This window comes from Phyllostomus hastatus, unplaced genomic scaffold (assembly GCF_019186645.2).
Source record: "Phyllostomus hastatus isolate PE091 unplaced genomic scaffold, TTU_PhHast_1.1 phas_scaffold_182, whole genome shotgun sequence".
NCBI lineage: Eukaryota > Metazoa > Chordata > Mammalia > Chiroptera > Phyllostomidae > Phyllostomus > Phyllostomus hastatus.
In genome coordinates this window covers 21,386,759-21,410,655 of record NW_025334013.1, presented here as the reverse complement: position 1 = coordinate 21,410,655, position 23,897 = coordinate 21,386,759, and the positions used below count along the sequence as shown (strand labels likewise).

At 50.3% G+C, this 23,897-nt stretch overlaps 1 protein-coding gene across 2 annotated transcripts in view; it reads left to right on the top strand.

Moving 5' to 3' along the window:
- CSMD2 (CUB and Sushi multiple domains 2) overlaps positions 1–23,897 on the top strand; it is a 550,409-nt gene that overhangs the window by 450,344 nt on the left and 76,168 nt on the right. For both annotated transcript variants that reach the window (XM_045858971.1, XM_045858969.1), the window contains exons 32-41: positions 884–997; positions 7,558–7,653; positions 8,847–9,050; positions 9,465–9,589; positions 10,459–10,555; positions 11,638–11,742; positions 15,221–15,339; positions 15,851–15,920; positions 17,855–17,971; positions 21,032–21,241. In XM_045858971.1, the coding sequence (XP_045714927.1) occupies positions 884–997; positions 7,558–7,653; positions 8,847–9,050; positions 9,465–9,589; positions 10,459–10,555; positions 11,638–11,742; positions 15,221–15,339; positions 15,851–15,920; positions 17,855–17,971; positions 21,032–21,241 (1,257 nt within the window). The remainder of the gene's footprint in view (positions 1–883; positions 998–7,557; positions 7,654–8,846; positions 9,051–9,464; positions 9,590–10,458; positions 10,556–11,637; positions 11,743–15,220; positions 15,340–15,850; positions 15,921–17,854; positions 17,972–21,031; positions 21,242–23,897) is intronic.

Sequence of the window (23,897 nt, the reverse complement as noted above, 5' to 3'; positions counted from 1 at the left end):
AGGAGGTGAGGAGTGGGATGGAGCCAGGCTTGCAAATACAGGTGAGGGAGCTGGGAGCCGCATCATCCCACTATTCCATCTGAGACCCGAAGCCTACCCAGCAGCTATAAGTAGGACGAGCAAGAAAAATGTCCTGAGAAGACAGAGAAACCTCCAGGTTCCAAGACCCCAAGGTAAAAAGGAGCTAGGCTTGTCACCTGGTTGGCAGTGGGGACAGTTGCCATCCCTGGAGGACTCAGGAAGGTCCTGAGGAGCACAGGCCAGTTGTCACCGGGCAATAGGCTCACCAGCCCAGCTGCTTTCTCCCTGGGTCTCCCCTTTGTAGGAGGAGTAAGAACTATTTCTAAACACAGTTGGTGCTGGATGGGACAAGGGCATCAATAGATCCTGACCACCTAGGATAGGGACAGGGCAGCCTGAAGAGAGCTGGTTGCTTAGTCCCGAAACAGCATAGAGGGGGTGCAGGGCAAGGCCACCCATCAGGAACGTGGTCCTGAGGTCACATGGAAAATGGGGGGTGTTACGCAGAGCCCTTCCATGACCTGGAGTAGCTGCTGCAGCTGCTGTCTGGGAAAGGAGTAAGACTGGCTCAGTGCCAGGGCCACCAACCTGACAGCTGGGTGCACTTCTCAATGTCATCTTGACCCGAGTGGGAGAATGCCAGCCAGCCCCTTTCAGCCCCTGCGTCCCTGGGCCCGGGGCCTGGGCTGGTGTGCTAATCGGCCAGTAGAAAGGCTCAGCAAGGAGTTAGCCCCGTGAACCAACAATTTCCTCTGAGGCTTCCCTCTTCCCGGCCTGAGGTCCCGCAGACCACCACTCCTTGCCCCCCACATGGCCCCGCAGGCTTCCCCACTGAGATCTCCTCCCCCTGTCTCCTCCACAGTGGTGTTTGGGCAGTTCGCCTTCTTCCACACGGCCCTCAACGACGTGGTGGAGGTGCACGACGGCCACAGCCAGCACTCCCGTCTCCTCAGCTCCCTGTCAGGCACCCACACAGGTACCCCGGGGCTAGGCCAGGGATGGGGATGCGGCGGGTTGTGGGAATCTCGAGCCAGCTCGGAGGGAAGAGGCCCTGTAAGCCTGGCTCCAGGTGGTGCCCCGCAGTTCTGTTTGTCCTGCGCCCTGCTCTGTCACTCAACAGCCAGCTCCAATGGCCCACACCCAGAGGGGGTCTTCAGAAACTCCTCTATCCAAAGCTGCGCCTGCCCCGCCCCGTGGGGTGTAGCACTCCCGTTGTTTTGTATTTAGCCTCAACATGTTTTCCTAATTATAAACATATTGCATTTTCATTGCAGAAAACTTAGAGCCAACAGAAAAATAATTATATAGGGAATTAAAATAAATAAAAGCCACCCAGAAAGTACCATTGAAAAGATGGAGTGTATTTCCTTCCAGTCTTTATATCTGCTTAGACTTAATCGTTTACATATTTTATTGAACACAGTAATATACATATTTTTAATTGAAATATTCATTGTGAATGTTTCTCTGTCATTATTTTATTCTGTAATAGGATTTTTAAATGCTGCATAATAGTCTATCATATAGTTATTTAAAATGTAGGTAATGAATTTAAAATCTGTGTAATGAACACAGATTGTTTCTAATTTTTCAATTTTATGGATAGTACTGCATTGTGTTATACATGCCATTATACACGTCTGTACTACCTTAGAACATCTAGAAGTAGAATTGCCAAGTTAAGGGATATATGAGATCCTTAATTCTTCTTTAACAGATTGTCAAATATACCCCTAGAAAGTTCTTGCCACTTTGCTCACCAGCAGTGAATAAGAGGGCATGTTTTATCCTCACAAAATTAGGTAATTAAAAAACACAAAGGCATTATCAGCTTGAAAAGTGAAAATGGTATCTCATTTTTCAATCTACCCTTTTTATTACTAATTAGGTTAACCTTTTTATAATGAAATTATTAGTCCATGCATTTTTTATTTGGAATCTAATTGTGAATTGTTATTGATTTTTCTATTAGCATCTATTCTCTTATTTATTTAGTAAAGCACCGTATTATGATAACATATATATTATATACTATAAAAACTTCTTGCCTATATAATATGCTATAAAAAGCCTTCCCCTATAGTTTGTTATCTGCCATCTAATTTTCTTCAGGGTGTGCTTTAATGTCAGAAAATTTAAATTTCCCATGATATCAAATCTATCAATGTTTTTCTTTTATGGTTTCTTCTTTACTTTTCATGCTGATGAAATAAAATTCCTCTGTGTTTTTTTTACTTCTTTTTAGTTCCATTGTTTTGCTTTAATAACTTTGGAGTTCATTTTGATATATTATTTGATTTAGGAAACATGATCATATTCTTTCCAATTTAATCAGTTGTCCTAACAGAATTTTCAAAATGCCAGATTTACATACGTGAAATTTTATGAAGGAAAGGTTATGTGTCTAGACTTTTTATCCATTTCTTCTAAGTGTCAGTTTATTCTTATATCCAAAAGCTTTAATTATTGTAACATTATAACAATGTTTAATGTTATCTTAATTTTAAACATACAGTAAGATAAGTCCCCATAGACAGTCTTTGTTTTGAATTTTTATTGGCTTTTTTTGCTTAACTTTTGCCTCCAGATAAACCTTGGAAATATGTTGTCAAGTTTTTAAAAATTGCATTGGAATTTTCGCTGGAATCCATTAAACTGACACAATAGGTTGACTGGGGGAGAACACACTGTTTTAGAACAGGAACTCTTCTTCCCACCCAGAGGGGCGTGGTGTGTCTCTGCATTTACTTCCCATCTGTGACCTGATGGGGGCGCTGTAATTTTCATTTAGGCAGTGTGCATTCTTGGTCAACTTTATTCCTAGATATGTCACGGCAACTTTTGTTGCTCCTGTAAATGGGCCTCCCCACGTTACATTCTCTAATTGGTCTTTGCCAGTATTTTGGAAGACTGGTATTTTTGGAGTCATTTTATAAAGTCATCGAGCCTTCCATAACAATGTGAACACTGCCGGCTGATTCCCCCGGGTCCTTTAATATCCTCTGCAGATAAATTTGTCTCACTATTTTATCTCTTCCTTTTCCATGGGTTTTCTCTTATTTCCTTCCATTTTTATTGCTCTGTTCTGGTATCTTACTTTGTTATGAATGCTGATGTTTTATGTTTCGGTAAAAAATTCATTTCGCAATTATTTTAACTTTAGCAACATTGCTTATGTAATATGCTACTATGATGCTATTTAATTTCCTTTCTATTAGTGGTTGTATCTCCTGCCTTTACAATGCTGAATGCTGTATGCGTAGTCCCCTTCTTCACTCAGCTGGACCAGAGGTTTTTGTTGTTTGTTTCATTTTGATTTATTTTTTACTGCATCTACTTCCCAATTCTTCTGTGGAGTTTGTTGTTATATTCTGATGAATTAACCTCTGCCTTTTTTTTTTCATAATACCCCTCCCCATTTTTTTCTTTAGACTATTGTGTTCTTGTTCTAACATCTTGAGTTAAGAGCTTTGTCTGTTATTTTGTCTGTGTGATAAAGAGCATGTTTACAGCAATATATTCACCTCTAAGTGTAGTTTGGGCTTCCAGTCGTAAATATTGGTATGCACTATTTGCATCATCATCACTTTCTAAATAACTCATGATGGAATTTTACTCTTCTTTTCCCAGGGGTTGTTTAAGAACATCTCTTCCCTCCTCTCCCCTCCCCTCCTCCCACACCAAGAACTTGTTCCTATTGCATTTGTATTCTCTTCTGTTTTTATGGCCATGTAATTAGAGACCGTAGTTTGTGCCATTCTACTTTGGGGTTTAAATGCGGCTCTCTCATTAGACGAGGACATTCTTTTTTTTTTAAGGTTTTATTTATTTTTATTTTTATTTATTTTTAGAGAGGGAAGGGAGGGAGATAGAGAGAGAGAGAGAAACATCAATGTGCAGTTGCTGGTGGTTATGGCCTGCAACCCAGGCATGTACCCTGGCTGGGAATCGAACCTGGGACACTTTGGTTCCCAGCCCGCGCTCAATCCACTGAGCTACGCCAGCCAGAACTGAGGACATTCTTTTTAATTCCCCAGGTATCTGAGAAGAGTGCGGGGTCCCTGTAGGGTGGAGGTGCCACAGAGAGGGGAGGGGCGAGTGAAGCCCCGCGGGCTCGCTGCCTGTGCCCCTCAGACTCCTGAGCTCTCCCGCCTCCCTGCGAGGTGCCTGCAGGCACAACACGTGACCACTCCTTCTGTAAAAGGCAGAGAGTAAAAGTGCCACCTCCTAGAGTTACTGTTGGGATCCAGGGAGCTTTGGTCTTGCTCAATTTTGTTATTCAGATCCATTGGCGGGGGGGGCGGGTTCTCAGTCAAATGGCTTTCCACACCACCGCCCACACATTCACACCCAGCTGGAGGGGTAATCGGGATCTCTCCAGGTAGGATGCTCTTCCAAAATCTCTTGATAGATAGGTAGATAGATGGATGTGTGATTGACAGAGGTATAAGCAGGTATAGATATAGGAATGTAAGTATAGGTACAGGTAGAAAGAAATAGACGTGCGTACTTTTAGAACTTATATCCAGATATAAATGTGGATATAGATATAGTTGTAGATACAGATGTATAAGACCACTAGAAATAGAAAAATAGGTAGGGAGATGATAAATAGATAGATGATAGATAGATAGATGATAGAACCTACAGACATCAGCATCCATATGCTCAGATCTCATCTTACTCCTCGTTTGGAGAGATCCTGCTGACGAGCCCCTGGTGCCGACGGGAGTGACATGTGCCTGTTTGCACCGTGTGTTGGGCGGCGGGGAAGCTTGAGGACCACTGCTCAGCACACTTCACTTTGTTTTTCTAGTTGATACATCAGTGGTAGGGAATACTGTGAGGGAATCTCCCACTACAGTTGTGATATTTTGTTGTCTTCTTGTGTTTCTAACAACTGTTGTATCTGCGTTCGCCTCATATACCTTCCTCATTTTCTCTGAGAGGTTTTTCCTTTTAAGAGGAAATGTACTTACTGATTTTACAAGTGAAACATCTGGTCTGCTGTCAGTCAACTTGCTTTGTTCCTTCTGGGTGTTTTTGTTTTGGTTTGGTTTGGTTTGGTTTGGTTTGCTTTGATTTTGCCTCCTCACCTTTCTAATCATACCCACCCGATCTCTAATTTCCATGTTTTTTTAAATATATACTTGGACTTTTAATGTTATTGTAATTATTTTTAAATGATGGATTTCTTCCCCAACAAGTTTTCACATTTGCCTTTAGTTACCTACTCACAATAATTATTTGGGTTTGACTATACTTTGCAGGTTGTCTTTATCCCTGAAAGCTTTTTATTTCCCTACTTTCACTCATTTTTTTAGTAGGGCTCATAGCTGCACTGCTGTCTGTCACCTTGCATGTGTGAGAACGCATTTCCTTTGACATATAAATGACAGCTTGATTGTAAATCAAGTTATGGGTCACACACTTTCTGTCTCAAAACTGCAGCATTCGTCCGCCCTGTTCCAACAGCTAGTATCGCAGACAGATGGGAGTCCTGCCTGGTTCTTTATCTCGTGGGCAACCTGTGCTTTTCTTTCTAAGTACCTTTCATATTTTTCTTAATGTTTAAAATCAAAAAGCTCAGCAGGATGTGTTGTGGCGGAAACCCTTTCTCATTAATTAGATCTGGCACTTGGTGAACAGTTTCAGTCTGAACCTCAAGTCTTCCTTAAGCTTAAGAAAGTCATCGTCTCTCTTATTTTCCTTCAGTTTCTCTTGTCTTCTCTCTCTCTAGAATTCTTGATATATGTATATTAGATTTTTTCATCTATCTTCCATGTCACTTATCGTTTCTCTCTTTATTTTAATCTCTTTATCCTTTTTCTGCGGGTTCTGGGAGAATTTCCCAAATTGAATCTCCATGTCGCTGTTCGACTTCTGCAGAACCCGGCTGCCCTGCGCCAGCATTTCTCGTCTCTCTGAAGCCTGCGCTAACCTCGGATCTTGCCTTTGGCCTGTCTCCCTCCTCTGATTTCGCAGGTGCAGTGCTAGATTCTTGTGACAGTTCTGATCGACAGTCTTCTGGGATTTTGCCTGTTCTTTGTTGGAGTTCCTACAAAAATAGTTGCTTTGGTTTCTCAGGGTAGTTTGCTCACTTAAAACTCTGGAATATTTGTGTGCATCCAGGGGTCTTGCTGCATCCTTGCTTAGCCAGGGAGAGGGGGGGCCCGCGTATGTCCCGGAACGCGAGTCCAGGTGGGCTCTGTCAGAGGTCACCAGGGTCCTAATCCGCACGTGTCAAGCCACATGGTGGGAGGATGGAGAAGTTGAGTTTTGTTGCACTCACATGCACTGAGAGGAGGAGGTAGAGATAATGAGGAGATACTTCGCCTTCATGAGTTTTGTTTTCGTTTTCCACTTTGGCAGCCAAGAGTCCACTGGAGCAATGACTCCTAGCCAGACTCAGCCATCTGGGTCACATGCAAGTCTCAGGGTGCTGTGCCAAAGGCCGCCCACTCCCTGTGGCCAGTAGCATCCCTCAGCCTCCCACGAGCCCTGGTGAGCCCCAGATGAGCCTCCCAGTGACCTCTCAGCTGATGCCAACTCCAGCGCTCGCTACGGTAGAACTGCAGCCTGGCTTTCTGCAACTCCTACTTCTGTTCTGCTGGCGGGGTCAGCAGCCATTCTCAGGGGACCCTAAAGCTTCAGAGGGGCATCACGCAGAGTGGCCATGCCACTGCCTCCACCCCATAGTCCCTCCGCTTCCACAGGAAGGGGATGATGACCAAGACTGTGCTTCCCTGCTGCAGGTCTGATCATGCCGTCTGTCCCTCACCCGTCTGTACCACACCGAGCAGAAGACACACCTTACTCTTCTGATGTAAAGTTAGTGAAGTCGGGCTCCCCTAACTCCCTGGGCTCATTTAGGTTTTCATTAGTTTGTGTGCTATGGGTTGGGTGACAACCTGTCCTGCTTTGCCTGGGACAGTCCCAGCTTTCACTGGGTTGTCCCAGTATAATTATTAATAGCATGCCCTTTCACTCTCAAAAGTGTCCTCGTAGAGCAATAAATTATACATTTGCCTGGTTATTGATCATTTCACAGAGAATCTGGGAAAGGCCAGTTACTCTCAAAAGATCCCAGCACCCTCCTTCCCAGAGCTGGTGCTTGTTCGTGTATCAGACTGACAACAGCGTTCCCCGCAGTCCACCAGGCAGTTTGGTAATGGCCTTATCTTCATGCCAGTGGGTCACCAGCGCTGTAGAAGCTTCTCCTCCCGAGGCAGGTCATTTCATCATTCTGAACCTCTCCTTCTTGATCTGTTAGCTGAGGGCACTGAACCCTTGTCATGCCAACTTCACATTGATGGTGGGTCACGATAAGCCCATGGATACTACAGCCTCCTCCTGTGAACTTTAAACTGAAAAGCGCAGTGAAGATGTGAGGTTTCGTTCCAGGAAGAGCTGGGATGTGGAAGGAATTAGCGCGAAGGGCACGGGCAGCCCCTCCTTCCTGGCCAGGATCTTATCTGCTGGGCCCAACTGCTGGACTCACCGTCCTCCTCTCCCCCTCACCTCTTATCTCGGCAGGAGAGTCACTGCCCTTGGCCACCTCCAATCAAGTTCTCATTAAGTTCAGTGCCAAAGGCCAAGCACCCGCCAGAGGCTTCCACTTTGTCTACCAAGGTACGCAGGATGCGGATGTGGGCGGGAGGGAGGCTCCGTTTTCCAGTGACTGAGGGACCAAAGGAACAGCGACCTTTGCTCCTTAGTCTGTGCCTTATTCTCAGGGTATTGGCAATACTAACTAGCTTGTGAGGGCAGTTCTTGAAATGCAGTTGTATTTTGTACATTCATGTGCTCAACAGACAATTCTTGGACCAAACTCCGTGTGGAAGGAGGGGGGACATGAGAAGCTCATTCTGCCCCCCACACTGTCTGGTACCACCCTAGTGGCACTGGGGAGCCCATGTCCTGTGGGGCTTGGTTTTACCCACAAGGCCCAGGCAAGCTGTGGGGAAAACACAGGCTTGGCAGTGAGGCGGACAAAGGTCTGAACCCCAGCCCTGCCACCTTCTCCCTGGGCGCCCGTAACTCCTGCTCTCGGAGCCCCAGGTTGCTCCCCTGTTAACTGAGGGTAGTAACATCCTTCACTGATAGGATTAAGAGAGAGTCTACAAACAGCTGGCACCATGCGGTCGTCAGTGTTTGCTCCCTTTCTTACTGGCCCTGAAAGGCAAAGGCTGGCAGTATCCTGGTGTTCACCTGCAGGCCCCAGCCTCTCCTTGCCCAGAAGAAGGTGCACCATTTGGGGCCCGGTGTCAGTGCGGTTCTATTTATTCAGTTGCCCGGGGTGAGCTGCGTTTCGAGGTGCAGGGGGAATCCTGCCGCAGGGGACGCTGTATCTGGGCCTAGGTTAAAAGGCCCTACCTACCGTTGTGGGTAGGGAGAAAGGAGATTCAGGTGACGGAGACTAGAGCCCTGGGCAGGTCTTAAGGCACATGGGAGAAGAGGCCAAAAGCAGAGTGACGGCACTGAAGTGGGGGAGGAAGGGCCACCCTCCCGGTGAGGAGGTGTGGGACCCTGACCAGTGAGGGGCATCACGGGGAAGGCAAGGAACACGAGTGGCCCTGAAGCCTGGCCGGGGACTCACACTGTCTCCCATGGCTTCCAGAGTTGTGCCTCGGCATTTCATGTCCATCTTTATTTTGGGACACGGGCCTCATCCTAGGAAACCCCCTGCTCCTGCTCTAAGGCAAAGTGCACAGAGCCTGTCTGAGTCCCATCCAAGCTCTCAGTCCCAGTCCAGTTGTGAGTCCATCCCCAGGCCAGTTTCCAGAGGAGAGAGGCCTGCCCTTCAGTGCCCTTGTCCCCTGCAGCGGTGCCCCGAACCAGCGCCACGCAGTGCAGCTCTGTGCCGGAACCCCGCTATGGCAAGAGACTGGGCAGTGACTTCTCTGTGGGGGCCATCGTCCGCTTCGAATGCAATTCCGGCTATGCCCTGCAGGGGTCCCCAGAAATCGAGTGCCTCCCTGTTCCGGGGGCCTTGGCCCAGTGGAATGTCTCAGCGCCAACATGTGTAGGTGAGTTCCTGGGTACCCGGGACTCGGGAGGGTGCCCAGCAAACAGTCCTTTCTCCCTGGGGGAGGCAGCAAGACCCAGCAGCTACCCCAAGACATCCAGCAGCCCTTGCCTGCCCACATAACTCAGGTCACTAGTCCTGTGGAGTGAATGTGAAAACAGCAAGAAGGAGGAGGAGGAGCTGGGATTGCTGGGGAATTGGGGTGGAGGGACAGGTGTGAAGGGAGGTGCATGGGTCTAGCCCCTGAAGAGGGTTGCATGGGGAGGAATCATGGGAGAGGGTGGGGCTGAGGCCCAACTAGAGAAGCCAGCAGGGTGGGGATGGGAATCACAAGCAGGCTGGGGGGCCCTGAGAAAAGCTTGTTTGGGAAGGTTCCCATGGGGGACCCGCAAAGACCAGAGCTGCCTCCTCCCAGTGCCGTGTGGAGGCAACCTCACGGAGCGCAGGGGCACCATCCTGTCCCCCGGCTTCCCGGAGCCCTACCTCAACAGCCTCAACTGCGTGTGGAAGATCGTGGTCCCTGAAGGTGCTGGCATCCAGGTAGGGGAAGGAGACATCTCCATCAGGAAGGTAGCTAGGAGGAGACATAGCCCTGTCCCTGCCCTTCAGGCCAAGGGTGGATTTGGGGCCCACACACTGACAAACACCACAGCTCATGGCCCAGGAGCTTAGGGGGCATGAGGAGAGAGCTGGGTGAGGCGGGAAGGAGGAGGGGTGGGCACGGGCTCAGGCCATCAGGGGTGGCCAGAAGGAGGAAGTGGGCCTGGGGCTGGAATACAAAAATTGGGGAGGATTCATAGGAAATATTTTTCAAATGGCTTGAAGGGGTCTTTTTTCTTAAGATTGTGAGGGGTAAAAGTGGGGACAATGCAGGCAAAGGGAAGGAGCAAACCAAGAAGCAAAGATAAGACACCAGGCACACACCTAGGGTGTCACACCTGCAGCCCGAACCCCAGGAACGGAATTAGGGCCAAAGCAGATGCCCAGTGGCTAAAGCGACATGGGGGAGGCCAACGGGGCGGCGGTGAGCAGGGACCAATGGCGGCCAGCCCAGCAAGGAGCGGGCAACCGGCTCTTCGCTGCAGGACATCCAACGTAGTCCAAACAGGAAAGTGGGCAAACCTGAGGAATGTTCGAGAGACGGAGAGAAGGCCAGTCAGCCTGACGTGTCCCCACTCCTGGATTCCCTTTCCCCATGCACTGCCTGATAATCCTTCGTTTCTCACGTGTCTCTCCCACTGGGGACACAGAGCTCCTCAAGGGCAGAGGCTGCATCTTAATTTTACTGGAAGGACCTCGCGCAATGTCAGGCCCGGAGCAGGTGCCCGGGAATTGAATTAGTTACAGGAAGAGAGGGAGGGTGGGTAGCAGGCTGTCTGACCCGTAGTTCACTTCCTCTGCTCTCCCAGATTCAGGTCATCAGCTTCGTCACCGAGCAGAACTGGGACTCCTTGGAAGTGTTCGACGGGGCGGACAACACTGTGACTATGCTGGGGAGCTTCTCAGGTGAGGCGGGGCTTCCAGGGACCTCAGCGCAGAGGGCAGTGGTGGGCATTATTATTATTATTAACTGTATTATTATTATTAAGATACAATTCACATGGCCATAAAATTCACCATTGTAAAGTGCACAATTCAGTGGGTTTTAGTGTATTCACGGAGTTCTACAACCATCACTATGACCCCAGAACATTCTCCTCGCCCCAGAAAGAAACCAGGTCCCCATCTGCACCCACTCCCCATCCACCCCGACTTCTGTCCCCTGGAAACCACGAACCCACTTGCCATCTCTGTGGATTTTCTTGTCCCAGACATTTATATGGGGCCTTCTGTGTCTGGCTTCTTTCACTCAGCAGAACGTTTTCAGGGGGCAGCGTGGTATAGCACGTAGAGCACTTCATCACATGGACAGACCCTGTTGGTTTACCATTCATCAGTTCATGGGCATTTGGCTCTTCCCCCTTGTTAGCTGATGCAGTTATGAACCTTCCTGTACCAGTTTCTATGGGGACATGTGTTTTCCATCCTCTTGGGTGCATACCGAGGAGTGGAATCCCTGGGTCCCATGGGAATCCTGTGTTTAACTTACCTCCCATTACAGTGGTGGACTTCAGGTTGCAGGTGGTGTGTATTTTAGCCCCATGACCAGGTTCATTATTTGGGTCTTCTAGGCCCCAGAACCCATGTTGCCAAGATCTAAAAAGGAGTCCCGTGCCCCAGATAAACTGTCTACGCTGCTCGCGTTGCGCAGATAAGGAGACATGTCAGAGTCATTTTGAAGGTGGCTGGGAGGGAACCAAACTCGTGGGCCATCCGAGGGACTCACCCTGCCGCTGGAACTCACCCTGCTGCTAGCATAAGGTTCTGCCACTGCCCGGTCTGCAGAAAGTTGTCTGTGGTCTCCGCCTCCTTTGGACCTTGGAGACCCAGTGCTTTGAGGGGCGCTGGTTTGTCTTTTAACCAGTGTGGTAGTGGGGACACTTGGGGGCCTTGGGAGCAGAACATCATTGGGTAGCAAAAGCAGGAGACACGGGGGGAGCTTGGGGGCCAGGAGACTAAGCCTGAGTGGTGCCTGTTTCTTGCCCCAGGAACAACCGTGCCTGCCCTTCTGAACAGCACCTCCAACCAGCTGTACCTTCACTTCTACTCAGATATCAGCGTGTCAGCAGCCGGCTTCCACCTGGAGTACAAAAGTGAGAATCCGGAGTCTTGGCTGTGTACAGGGTTCAGGGTGGGGGCTGGCAGGCGCAGAGTCCCCAGGAGGAGGAGGAGTCATGATAGGGCTGTGTTGTCTCCATCCCACTTGCCTCATCCCAGACCTAGGTGAGGTCACCCAGAGAAGGTCCAAACCCTCCTCCAGCCTACACAGCCAGTAAGTGGTGGAGGCGGATTCTCACCCAAATGTCAGTTACTCAGAAACTGGTGCACTCCCTCAGTGTCCACATCAGGAATGGGAAGGGGGCCTGGTCTTTGGCCTAGGCCTGGTATATAATTTGGGCTATGAGAAAATAGAGGCGATCTTCTCCTCCAGGCCTAAAAACTGGCCTCTTCAACTTCTGCTTCTGTGATGGGAATTGTCTTGGGAAATGGGGAAAGGCATGATCGGCTTGGCTGTCTTTGTCAGTGTGGGCCTGTGCAGATGGGAGCCCCAGTGGGTGCTAGAGGCCCGACAGGGTCAGCACCGGGCGGAGGCAGATGCCCAGCTGGTCTTCAAAACAAGAGAGCTTTATCCAGGCAGTTGGGAGAGAATTCCTGGATCCCGGGATGCCCATGGCCTGCAGGAACTGAAGAGTGCACCTAGTAGGCCAGACCTGGGGCAGCTTGAAGCAAAGACCCCACAGGGCAGAGGGCAGGACAAGGGCCTCTGAGACCCTCCTGCACAGACCTGGAGGCTCCACTCAGCTGGTGGTCCGCAGTATCCACATCTTTTTCTTTTACCCTCTTTCCTCTGTTCTTTGCAGCTTTGTGTCCTTATCCAATATTTTAATGTGAGTCCTTAAATGTTCCCAAGGATCTTCTCTTTATTTTCTTTTTCTAAAGACATACTTTCTTCCTAAATCTCTTTGTCATTCTACTGCCTCGTTTCCAGGAAAATAATTGCCTCCTCTCAATTTTTTTCCCAGGGAACTGGTAGTTTTCTCAGTAGCTGATGTTGACCGTACATTGTCCTCTCATGGTGAGAGAAAGCTAGGGGAAACACAGAAGTCCCCGTCAGTATTTGGAGACCGAAATTCCTAGGAACCAAAACCCTGTAGTTACATTTTTGTTTTGTAGATAATCTACAAAGAGCTACAGAAAGGGAGAATTAATTGCTGTTGTACAGGCAAATGGTTTTGAAGGGTACTGAAAAGTCATATCTACTGCTATGACTCATATTTAATGTTTATTTAATTAAAATGGAAGTGGAACAATTAGGCTTTCAAAAGGAAAAAGCTTCATATGAGAAAAAGTGATGCTTCCTTCACTGCCAGCATGGCTTAAATAAAATCAAGATGTGCCATCTAAGAGAAATTAGAATGGACTTTTCCCTGCCTCCCTCCTTCTTTCTCTCTCAGGTCTCACTTTTCTCCCCATGCCATTTTCTCTCCCACCAGACTCTCTGGCTCTGGCTTTCTCTCTTTTTCTCGCTGCCTCTCCTCCTTCGGTCTGTCACTGCTTTTCCAGTAGGAAGGTCTTAGCCTCCTAAGTTGGGATCGCCCCCTTTATGTACTGAGTGGCATTCTACTTGGAGTGCGGGCAGGGGTCGGGAGAAATAGACAAGATGACACCCAAGATGAAGCGCTTCAGATTCAGGGTAATTACGGTTTTAATTCTGCCCTTCAGGTCTTTTGTCCCAGCTGCTAAGATTTGTGGTCAGAGGCCCCAACAGCATTCACTTCAAGCATCACGTTCACTTCCTAAAAGCACATGCAGCACAGGAGTTGCCTGGGAAGAGCATGAGAGAACTTCCTAGAGTGACAGTAATGTTGTGTAGTTTTGTAGGGGTTTGGACTATATAGGCGCATGCATTTGTCAAAACTCAGCAAATATATGCTTGAGTCAGACCCAACCTCAGAGTGTCGTATTGCGTATACCCTCCTCTCCTCTCGGCCACCCTCAGTGAAAGGAGCATTTTGGAGCAGGCCAAGAACTCAGCTTACCGCAACCTCCTTGCCTCCTCATGGTTCTTCCAACCCATGTCCCCTGAGAGGCACACTCCAAGTCCCAGCCATCAGCAAATGCACAGGGATTTATTTCACGAATGTCCACACCTGCAGATGGGACCCTGCAGGGCCCAGGGGAGGCGTGAAGCCCCCCATGGGGGAGGTGCTACACTCCTTTTGCTGTGGGAGTCAGCCAGGAAGGAATTCAAAGGGATGATTTCCAGGACGGGAGATGGGGAGAGAAGGCCTGGCCAATGTGAGCTCATTTGGCCTCAGAGTATGGCCCCCACTCGGGCAGACCTGGAGTCATACTGGGTTTGATTTGCACCCAGCAATGTGGCTTCATAAGGGCAGGTCTCTGGGCCTCTTGGCTTTCACCCTCACCTGTGAAAAGGGGAGTTAAGACCTGCACCAAGCGGATGGGAGGATGCGTGTGACCCACTCACTCCAGTCTTGCTCGTGGGAAGTGCTCAGGGAGTGAGGATGGTGGAGCTGAGCGGGGAGGGTCAGTGGAGGAGGAAGACTGTGAAGAATGCCCTAGCAAAGCTCTGCGTACATTGCTGGGTATATGATAAAGACCAAATGAACGCAGACTACATTCGAAAAGTCAGGAAAGGAGAGTGACAGAGGAGCGTTTGGGAACCTGTGGAGGGGATTTGGGAACCGGGCCAAGATCATGAAAGTCATAGAATGTCAGGATGAGAGGTGAGATTCCATTGAATAGGTGACGGGGACCCACTTCAAACTGCTGAACAAGGAAGTCCCATGGCCCAAGGACAGGCGTTAAGAACACAAGTTGCCTGTGAGCACAGGATGAACAGGAACAGAATGGCTCAGGGTAGGGGGTGGGAGGGAGGCTCAGAGCTGACTATGGGAGTGCAGTGTGAGGAGCCCCAGCGCTGCTCCCAGAAGGGAGCTGGCCTGACTCTAAAACGCAGCAGGAGAAAGAGGGCAGTGGAGCGGCCCATTTGCTGGCAGACTTTCTCCCAACAGTCTGTCCCAAAGAGGGGAGTCAGAGCCCCTGAGCACCACTGAGATGTCCCTCTGATAACTGCTTTCTCTCCTTGCCTTCCATTCATCTCTCTCCCAATTTCCTAGCCTACTGGAGTTGTCTTATTAGAGCAAGGAGAATGGAGGGGAGTTAGGAGTCTGGGGCAGGAGTGATGTGGGAGGAGCTCATGTAGAGGGTCAGGGGCTTAGAGCCAGGGCTGGGCAGCTCCCTGGCCCTCCTGTTCTGAAGGCCCCATGGGGAGCCCTCAGGGCAGGTGAGCAGCCAGAGTTCCCAGAGGGCACTCTGCCTGCCCCAAGGAGCTGTGGTCTGTGGAGTCACCGTGCCATATAAACGCTGATTTTCTCTGTGCACCGTGAAGTGAAAGGGTTGGGAGCGCTAGTCTAGAGTCCACGAGCAGACAGAGCCCAATTCAAAGGTACCCTCCTGCCCCCGCTGTCTGCATCACCCTCAGTCTCCAATCGCGTTGACCTGCTGGGCTGGTCCATTCCCCTTTCCGTCTGTCTCTGTCCTGTTTAGCCGTGGGCCTGAGCAGTTGTCCGGAACCTGCCGTGCCCAGTAACGGGGTGAAGACTGGCGAGCGCTACCTGGTGAATGATGTGGTCTCTTTCCAGTGCGAGCCAGGCTATGCCCTTCAGGTACCTCCCCTTGACACCCAGGGCAGCAGACAGGTGTCCCCTGACGTGTGCTGGGCCAGCCTTGCACCAGCAGAGCTGCAGTCACCAGAGAATAAGGAGCAGACCCCCAATCCTCCCCCAGGACCATGATTCCCTCCTGGAGCTGTTCATGCAAAAAAGACAAACTTTGCTGACTTTAGTGATTTGGCACCAGCCAGCCTCGAATGTGTTCCTGCAAAGTTTTGGGTTGATTAGATGTTTGGAAAATTTAATTTTCTTCTGAAGGCCATGAGGGAGTCTAGTAATTAAAGGAGACTCACAAGGAAGCTTGAGTAATGAGAATTCTATAGTAATGGCCATTATAAGCTTCCTTCCCCAAAATCTCTCTCTCTCTGCCTCACTCCCCAGCTCACAGTGGACCTCTGTATCTTGCTCCCTAACACGAGCCCCTGAACAGGCCCCCTGTCCTGGGTTGTGCATACTATTGGGCGGGTGGGGGCGGCTGGCCTACCCCTGTTCCTGATTCCTCCAGGGCCACGCCCACATCTCCTGCATGCCCGGAACCGTGCGGCGCTGGAACTACCCGCCTCCTCTGTGTATTGGTAAGAGAGCCGGACTCTTCCAGTTCATTCAGATCCATCGTCTACCAGAGATTAGAGCTCAGGGACACATCAAAAGGCAGTTTTGTGTTCCGGGTTTGTTCAAAGGCAGTATGTTAGCCCGACGTTTCTGGGAGTGTTTAGCTCCCATTCAAGGTTGTCTCGACTATTGGAAACATTCACCCACCCAGTGAAAAGTCGCAGGAGCCTTGCCCATGAGAAAAAGTAACAATGTGCAGTTGGGTTCCAGATAACCAAACTTCTAGGCACTTTGGAGTTTCCCTCATGACTTTTCACGGGACAGACAGATAAAATCCACTAACAGAGACATCCTGAGGGTTACACATGAAATGAGGACTGAGCTTGGTTTGGTTTCTTACCCGTGCTGAGCGATGATAAAGAGAACTGCAGATACAAGAAAAGATGGGGTCTTCACCCTCAGAAACATCTCGCCATCTAGTCAGGTGGGGGCAGGGAAGAACCAGCCATATTCGTCGGGGGTCTGCTGTGTGCAAGGCACTGGGCCACGTGTTTCTTCTGAGGGGTGTCATTGTTCTCGTGTTTGCAAATAGGGGAACTAAGGCTTTTAGGATTAAAAAGAAAGTGGTGAGGTCCGGGATGGAAACCTAGGTTTTCTGTGATGCCCAAGCAACTGTGAAATGCCCCTCAAAGCCGGCCTTAGGAGGGGAAGCAAGGGGAGCTGAAGGAGCGTCACTTGGGCACAGTGGTGCTCCCTTCTGGGCTCTCACCAGGTACAGTGCCTGGTGCTCCGCTGAGCAGTCCAAACTGGGACTGGTCAGCCCGAGGCTCTTCCCTCGGTGACACGGCACAGAGGCCCTGTCCAGGTGGCCACTCCCATGGACAGTAGCTGCCACTGGTTAAGGCTTTACCGTTCGTGCTAGCTCCTGCCCCAAGCGGAGTTCAGCATTTCTGTTGTAACCTCCTAATAGCCCCTGCCGTAGGTGCTGTCGTAAGCTCCATTTCACAGTTGGGGGAAACTGAAGTGTGGGGGGGTGTAGAACTCGCCCGAAGTCACACCGGAAGTGGAAGCGTTGGGATCACGCCCTAAGCGGTCCGTGCCGGAACTCCCTCTCTGAACCCGGGCGCTGCTCTGTTCGGGGCTAAACAAACTGTCTCCCCAGAAAGCCTCTGCCTGGGCACCGCCATGCCTGTCCTCCGAGTTTCCCCTGGGCTCCCGCGGCCGGCAGTCCCGTTCTGCCCACACCACCTTTTCCCAATAAAATGTGAAAGGAGAGGATGGATGTCAGCCGACGGGACTGCTGGGGCGTTGCAGCCGTGAATCCTCAGGTGACTCTGCCGTCACCTCTGCTGGCATTTCAGATGCCCCCGCCCCTGTGGCTGGCTCCCCCTGGGGTGCCGGTCACAGGCACTTTGGCCGAGGGCACGTGTTCAACGTTCAGAGGGCGGCTCACAGTGCAGCCCATCTGTTGACCACCCAGCCCCACGGAGGGTGAGTTTGTAAAGAGCCTGGCATGGTGCCTGGCGCAGAGTGGGGACTCAGCGCATGCCAGTCCCCTCCCTTCCTCCTCTTTCTTCGGTTCTGGCAGAGCTGACTGGGCGATGAGGAGAGGCAGGTTTACAGGAGAGTGTGGAAAATGGAAGTGCTTCTGTTGGGGCGGACCGCTTTTGCTGCAGGAGCTCACTAAGGGGACTGACCTGCAGAAGACATGCTTGAGGTCAAGGGCCCTTAACGTGGGTTATGGACAGATGGCCGGAGGGCCCGAGGACGCTGGGCAGCCCTTCCTGAATTTATTCCCTTCTGCCCCTGGGTGCAGTTATTTAGGAAGATGAGTTAAAAGTCCCTTTAGATTCTCAAAGGGGCTGATGACTTGGGAAAGGTTAAAACCACTGCTCTAAGGGAATGTGGCCCATACTCTCCTCGACGCTGTCCCGACCCCCTGGTCTCATTGTCACAGCGCAGTGCGGGGGAACAGTGAAGGAGATGGAGGGAGTGATCCTGAGCCCCGGCTTCCCGGGCAACTACCCCAGCAACATGGACTGCTCGTGGAAAATCGCGCTCCCCGTGGGCTTCGGTAAGTCTTCGCACCCAGGTCTCTGCTCACAGCAGCTACCGGTCATGGTCACTCAGCACGGCCTTGGCTCACACCAGTCAGTTCTCCGCCTCTCCATTTCCTCATCTGTCAGCCCCTCGTCCGGTCATGAAGGTCAGTTAAGAATGGTTGAGATGAATGTTTTAGAAACATTAAATGTAGCAAACGTGGGGGAAATCCTAGGAATTGCCATTATTGTTATTATGTAAGTAGCAAGCTAAAATCCAGGACTGTGGAATGAGAAATTACTCAGGGATGGTTAAAAAAAGAAAAAAAAAAGGCAATCTATTTTACAGAGACTGAATCTCAAGTTGTGCTTTTAACTATAATATCCAATTTATTATCCTCATTAAATTGAGCCAAGGTCAATGTGAAGCTGAATTTGCATTCCTCATGGGCACTTGCTGGCTAGCCTTGGAGACTGGGAAGGGGTGTCGCGTGGAGAGGGAGTCTGCACACGGCAGGGAGGACAGGGATCTGAGTACAGGGGTTAATTGCTGTGGATTCATCAGATACTGTGCACTGGGAATCAACTTAATCCCAAGTACCTCTGTTAAAGAGGAGAGTACTCGGGTCGGCATGACTGGAGGGGCTGTCCACGTCCGTCACGATGCCCAGGTCGCTGCTCTGCTCCCAGAGACAACACGTCTCAGGCTGGGGATGTCCCCCTCTGCGGCCTCAGGATGAAGACCACCTATGTCATCCTCACTCCAGCCTCGAGGGGGCCTTTTGGTGGGGCTGGCAGCAGAAGGCAGTCTGAACTGGCCTTCTTAAATCAGTTCTGAGGGGAGGAGAGAGGTTGGCGACCCTCCGAAGGATGGAGTTTTACAGTCCGTACCATCTCCTGAATGAAGGACACCAGGGACAGATGGTCAGGTTGCAAAATGATGATGACTTGGGCAGCCTTGGGGAGCTCCCAGATTTGGAGACATGGCGGAAAGAGGAGCCAGGATGTCCTGTCGCTCTGCCTCCAGACATGGGCCTGAAGAATTTCAGATGATAGAAGGGTGGTGGCGGAGGGCAACGGTCAAAGGAAAACGAGGTTAAATGGGAGGTACACCCCTGTTCTCTCTAACTCCTGATTCAGCCACCAGAGTTCTGTCTCTAAGGTACCTGCCTATTCAGGCTCTGGGGAATAAGCCTCTTGCAAGGTCCAGTTGCAAAAGACCAGGATCCCTTGCTTCAAGTAAATGTCGGACTCGCAGATAGTCCCTAATGGGGCTGCAGCGTATGAAGAGCCACTGCATTTACAAGCGGCTGCCACTAGATGGCAGTGGTCACATCCTGTTCTTTCCAGGCAGCTCATTTCAGAAATCCTGCATCCCTGTAGAGCTCCTTTGGCGGGCACACGGCCCAGGGTGGGGACGATGCTTGGGCAGGGGACTGGAAAGCACAGGTGACAGGTGCACAAGTGCTCGTTGCAAAATCATCCACAACTTGGAAACAATCTACCTGTTCATTAGCAGGGGAATGAATAGTGTTGTTGGATAATTCATAAAATACAATTTATTAACATGCCATTAAAATCTGTGAACTGCCCTGGCTGGTGTGGCTCGGTGGATTGAGTGCCGGCCTGTGAACTGAAAGGTCACCAGTTCGATTCCTGGGCTGCGGGCCAGGTTCCCAGTTGGGAATGTGCAAGAGGCAACCAATCGATGTTTCTCTTAAATATCAATGTTTCTCCTTCCCTTCCCCTTTCTCTAAAGATAAATAAAAATCAAATCTTTTTTTTTAAGTCAATGAACTCTATCTTTATATATCAAGGATAGGCTTTGGAAAACATAATATCAAATAAAAGTAAGTTTACAAAACTGTATGTAAAGTGTAATATCACTTATGTAAATGGTTAAAACAAACCCACCTATCTATTTAACAATCTAAAAACAGGAACTGGAAGGCATCTTCCAAATCTGTGATAGTGACCGCCTCTGCGGAGGGAAGTGGGGAAGAGGGTAGGGCCAGGGATGTGAAGCTCTTCAACATTACACATCGAGTCTTATTTTATACTTTAAATAATAGGATGCAAAAAAATCACACATATGAGCTCATTGTGAGCAAATTAGACAGAAAGTACATGTGAGCACGCTTTTAAAATTAGAATGACCAGTAATCCCACCACCCAGTCCCTAACAGCTTGGTCCCCGCCATCGAAAGGTGGCGCCCTCGGAGACACGGCCATGTGGGTCTCATTCATCCTGAGCAGGGCCTGCCGCAGGCCTGGGGCAAAGCACATGTTCAGTAAGTATCATTAGTCCAGGACTATTCTTCTAGCTTTTCACTACAAAAATGAGAATTTTAGAAAACCTACTCTTTCACAATCAGATTGTCACAATTAACTTGGTGGACAATTCTGTATGCTCGGTAACTATATTTCCTTAATATAGTTTTTAATAGTAATCTAATTTTGAGAAATCTTATCATAAGCAAATATCAATAGTCCCACCTCCATTCTCCAAAGAATATGTTAATATGTAAGTTAAAGACTTAAGTAGCTATTTTACTGTTAGGTTGCCAAGAGAACTGGATTAATCCAATTAGGTCCCAAAGTATAAATGTCATTTGGCTTCTCAGTGGAACCGGCAGGACAACATACCCTCCTATTTCTGAGCTATCATCAGTGCTGAAGAAAACACCAGTCTTGAAGTTCATGTCTTTCAGTTGGGCGTGGGGGGGACATTATCTTTAAGTAAAATGTTTATTTTTGCAAAGCTATCTTTATTCTGATATAAGACATAAGAATCCCAAATTAAATCAAGTGTTGATCTTGAACTTCATTTTCAATGAAATAAAATGGACTCGAGGCAGAGCTCTGAAATGACGGATGCCTTGCCCTTTGAATGAATAATACTCGTTTAAGTTCAGTCCTGCCTGAAGACAAGACACTGGGCTGGCAGCTCCCCAAGTCTGCTCTGGGGATCCTAACTGGGTGGGGAGTCAGAAGCTGGGATGCCTGGGCTGTGGCAGGAAGGGGCTTCACAGGGCAGCACCCTGGAAGCAGGACCGGATTGCTCTGGGCACTGTCTGCCTCTGTCTTGCTCCCAGGAGCTCACATCCAGTTCCTGAACTTCTCCACCGAGCCCAACCACGACTTCATAGAAATTCGCAACGGCCCCTATGAGACCAGCCGCATGATGGGCAGATTCAGTGGGAGCGAGCTTCCAAGCTCCCTGCTCTCCACGTCCCACGAGACCACTGTGTATTTTCACAGCGACCACTCCCAGAACCGGCCGGGATTCAAGCTGGAGTATCAAGGTAAGGATGAGGAGGGCCCCGTGTGCTCCTCTGTCCACCCCCATCTCTCTCGCCCAGAACCACCCGTCTGCCCAGCCTCCCATGTAGGAGAAGAGAGAACACAGCAATGGCTGAGGGAATGCCGGACAGGCCTGCCCATGGAGGCTTCTTCTTGGTGGCATGCCTCTCGGACCCAGCTGACAAGCCTTATCCAAGGTGGCAGGGCCAACCACACCCTTAGAGAGCCAACCTCTGTCCAGGCCCAATAGCCAACCGCTTTCCCTGAGCCAGGGACCCATTGATTCCTCTCGATGAGTGCACAGCCAGCCACTTACCTTGGCCTTGATAGGCTTGCTTACTCCCTCAGGTCCTCCCATGTGTCAGGCCCCATTATGGTCGGCAGAGCTAGACATGACAGAGGGTTCTGGTAACAATCCCAGGAGGGGACACAGAGCCTTCGCAATGAGACAGGCCCACGCACGGCCCCTGAGGGTTGCCCACGTGAGGCCCCACCACCCCTTCGCACCGAGGTGAGGTCCTTTGACAGACCCCACCCAGCCCGCCTGGCCCGCTTCCCCTGTGTGAGGCACCATGACCCGTGGCCGGGCAGATCTTGCCCGACATGCACAGCCATGCACGGCGGCCCCGGACTGGCCCGCTCCTCTCTTGGATGCTTCCCTGAGCCACCGGCTCTAACCGGCTTTCCCCAGGCTCTTCCACTGATTTTTTCACATTTTTGGATGCTCTTTCCCCAAATTAATACACACTTATTTAAAAAAATTGAAACATGAGAAGTGTTTTTGTGAGGGCACCGTAGAAAGTCAAGCTCTTCCATACCCCCATTCCCAGCCCCACCTTGTGCAGAAAATCAACTTCCGACAGTTTGATGCCCCATTTTTTCTTTTCATACATTAATTATATTACTATACGTAACCAAAATTGGATCATACTATAAATACCGTGTTTGCAATTTGCTTTTTTAAAGTAATTTTTAATTACACAATTTATAGACACATTCATCTTGTTTAAAAAGAGAGAAAGAAATGAAATTAAACCATCACAGGTAAAGCCAAGACCTTGTTGTCTGCACCTGCAAGCACAGTTGAATCCCCAGCAGGAACTACTCTTGTTTTGGTATGACCATTGCAGATCTTTTCCCACCTGTTGACATACAGGTTATATGCACCTGTGAAGAAGTGTGTAATGTTTCATGAGGTTTTGGACTGTGTTTTCTACGTATTTCCTATGTAAATATAGACTATTCTGTGTACATAGGGTTCTCACACTTGGCTTTCTCATCCCTGTGGGGATGACTAAGGGCCTGGATTTGGGCTTGTCGTTTAAGGAAGAGAAGGCCCGGTGGGGTGTCCCACCAGGGCCAGGTGGGCACTGGGCCGGTCACCAGGCCCGCCTCCTCAGGGCACTGCGTCTGCCCCAGAGGGAGCTTCAGTGAGCACCGTTGGGCTGTCACCTCCGGGGAAGCCTGAGGAGGAGGAGCCGGGCCCCTCGCACCAGTGAGGGGGGTGTGGGGAGAAGCTGTGCTCTTACCCAAAGGTGACACCTCATATTCATCGGTGGGGAGGAAGCTGCCACACCCTGTGACGCTGTGTGGGCCTGTCACACAGTCCAGCCTTCGCCGCACCTGTGCCTGTGAGGCCACCCAGCCTCGGTGGGCGGGCGGTGGGGCGGTGGGGCGCCGTCTAATGGTCCTGATGCCTCAGGCAGCCGGCCGTGGCCTGTCGCGGGAGAGACTGAGGCCCAAACGTGTGGTCGCATTCCTCCCCGGGGCGGACACGCGCCTCTCTCGAGCTGCCCTGTGTATTGGTTTGCGAGGGCTGCTCTACCCAAGTGCCACAGAGTGAGGGGCTTAGACAGCAGAAGTTTATTCTCTCTCAGTTGGTGGGAGCAGGAAAGCGAGAGATCAGGGTTCCTTCGAGCGCAGTGAGGGGCACCTGTCCCGTGCCTCTCTCCTGGCCTCTGCTGGTTTGCAGGCGGGCTCTGACACTCCTTGGCTTGTAGAAGTATCACCCCCGTCTCTGGCTTCATCGCTGCTCGGTTTTCTCCCTGTTTGTCTGTCTGTCTGTCTGTCTGTCTGTCTCCAAAGTGCCCTTCTCATAAGGACACCAGTTGTTTTGGATTAGGACCCACCCTAATGACCTCATTGTAATTTAGGTGAAGATAAGTAAAGTCCCGTCTCTAAGTAAGGTCACATGCTGAGGTATGGGGGTTAGGACTTCAACATAGGGATTTGGGAGGTCAGGGTTCAACCACTACACCCTCTGAGAGTCCAGTGCTCTCCTGGAGGCGTCTCCTCTGGGATAAACGCAAGTGCTGATGAGGCCACCGCAGCGACAGGAACAGTTGCTCTGGGGCCACCCACACCCACCGTGCCTTCACCCCTGTGATGGCCATAGCCCTGCCCACTGAGTCCATGTGGCCCTGGTCAGGCTGCCACTCTGAGAAACTCAGACTGCAGTGACTCCCTCCCATCAGAGAGACCACCTGCGCCCACAGAGCCCTGGTCTCGGGCTGAGCCCCTCCCAGGCTCACCAAGCCCTCACCTGTGAGACACAGCCCCACCGAGGCTCCCCGGCACAAGGGCCCTGCACTGAGGTGGCCGGCACCTCAGGCCCCCACTCTGGGTTGGCGTTCCTCTCTGTGGCGTGCTCCTTGTGCC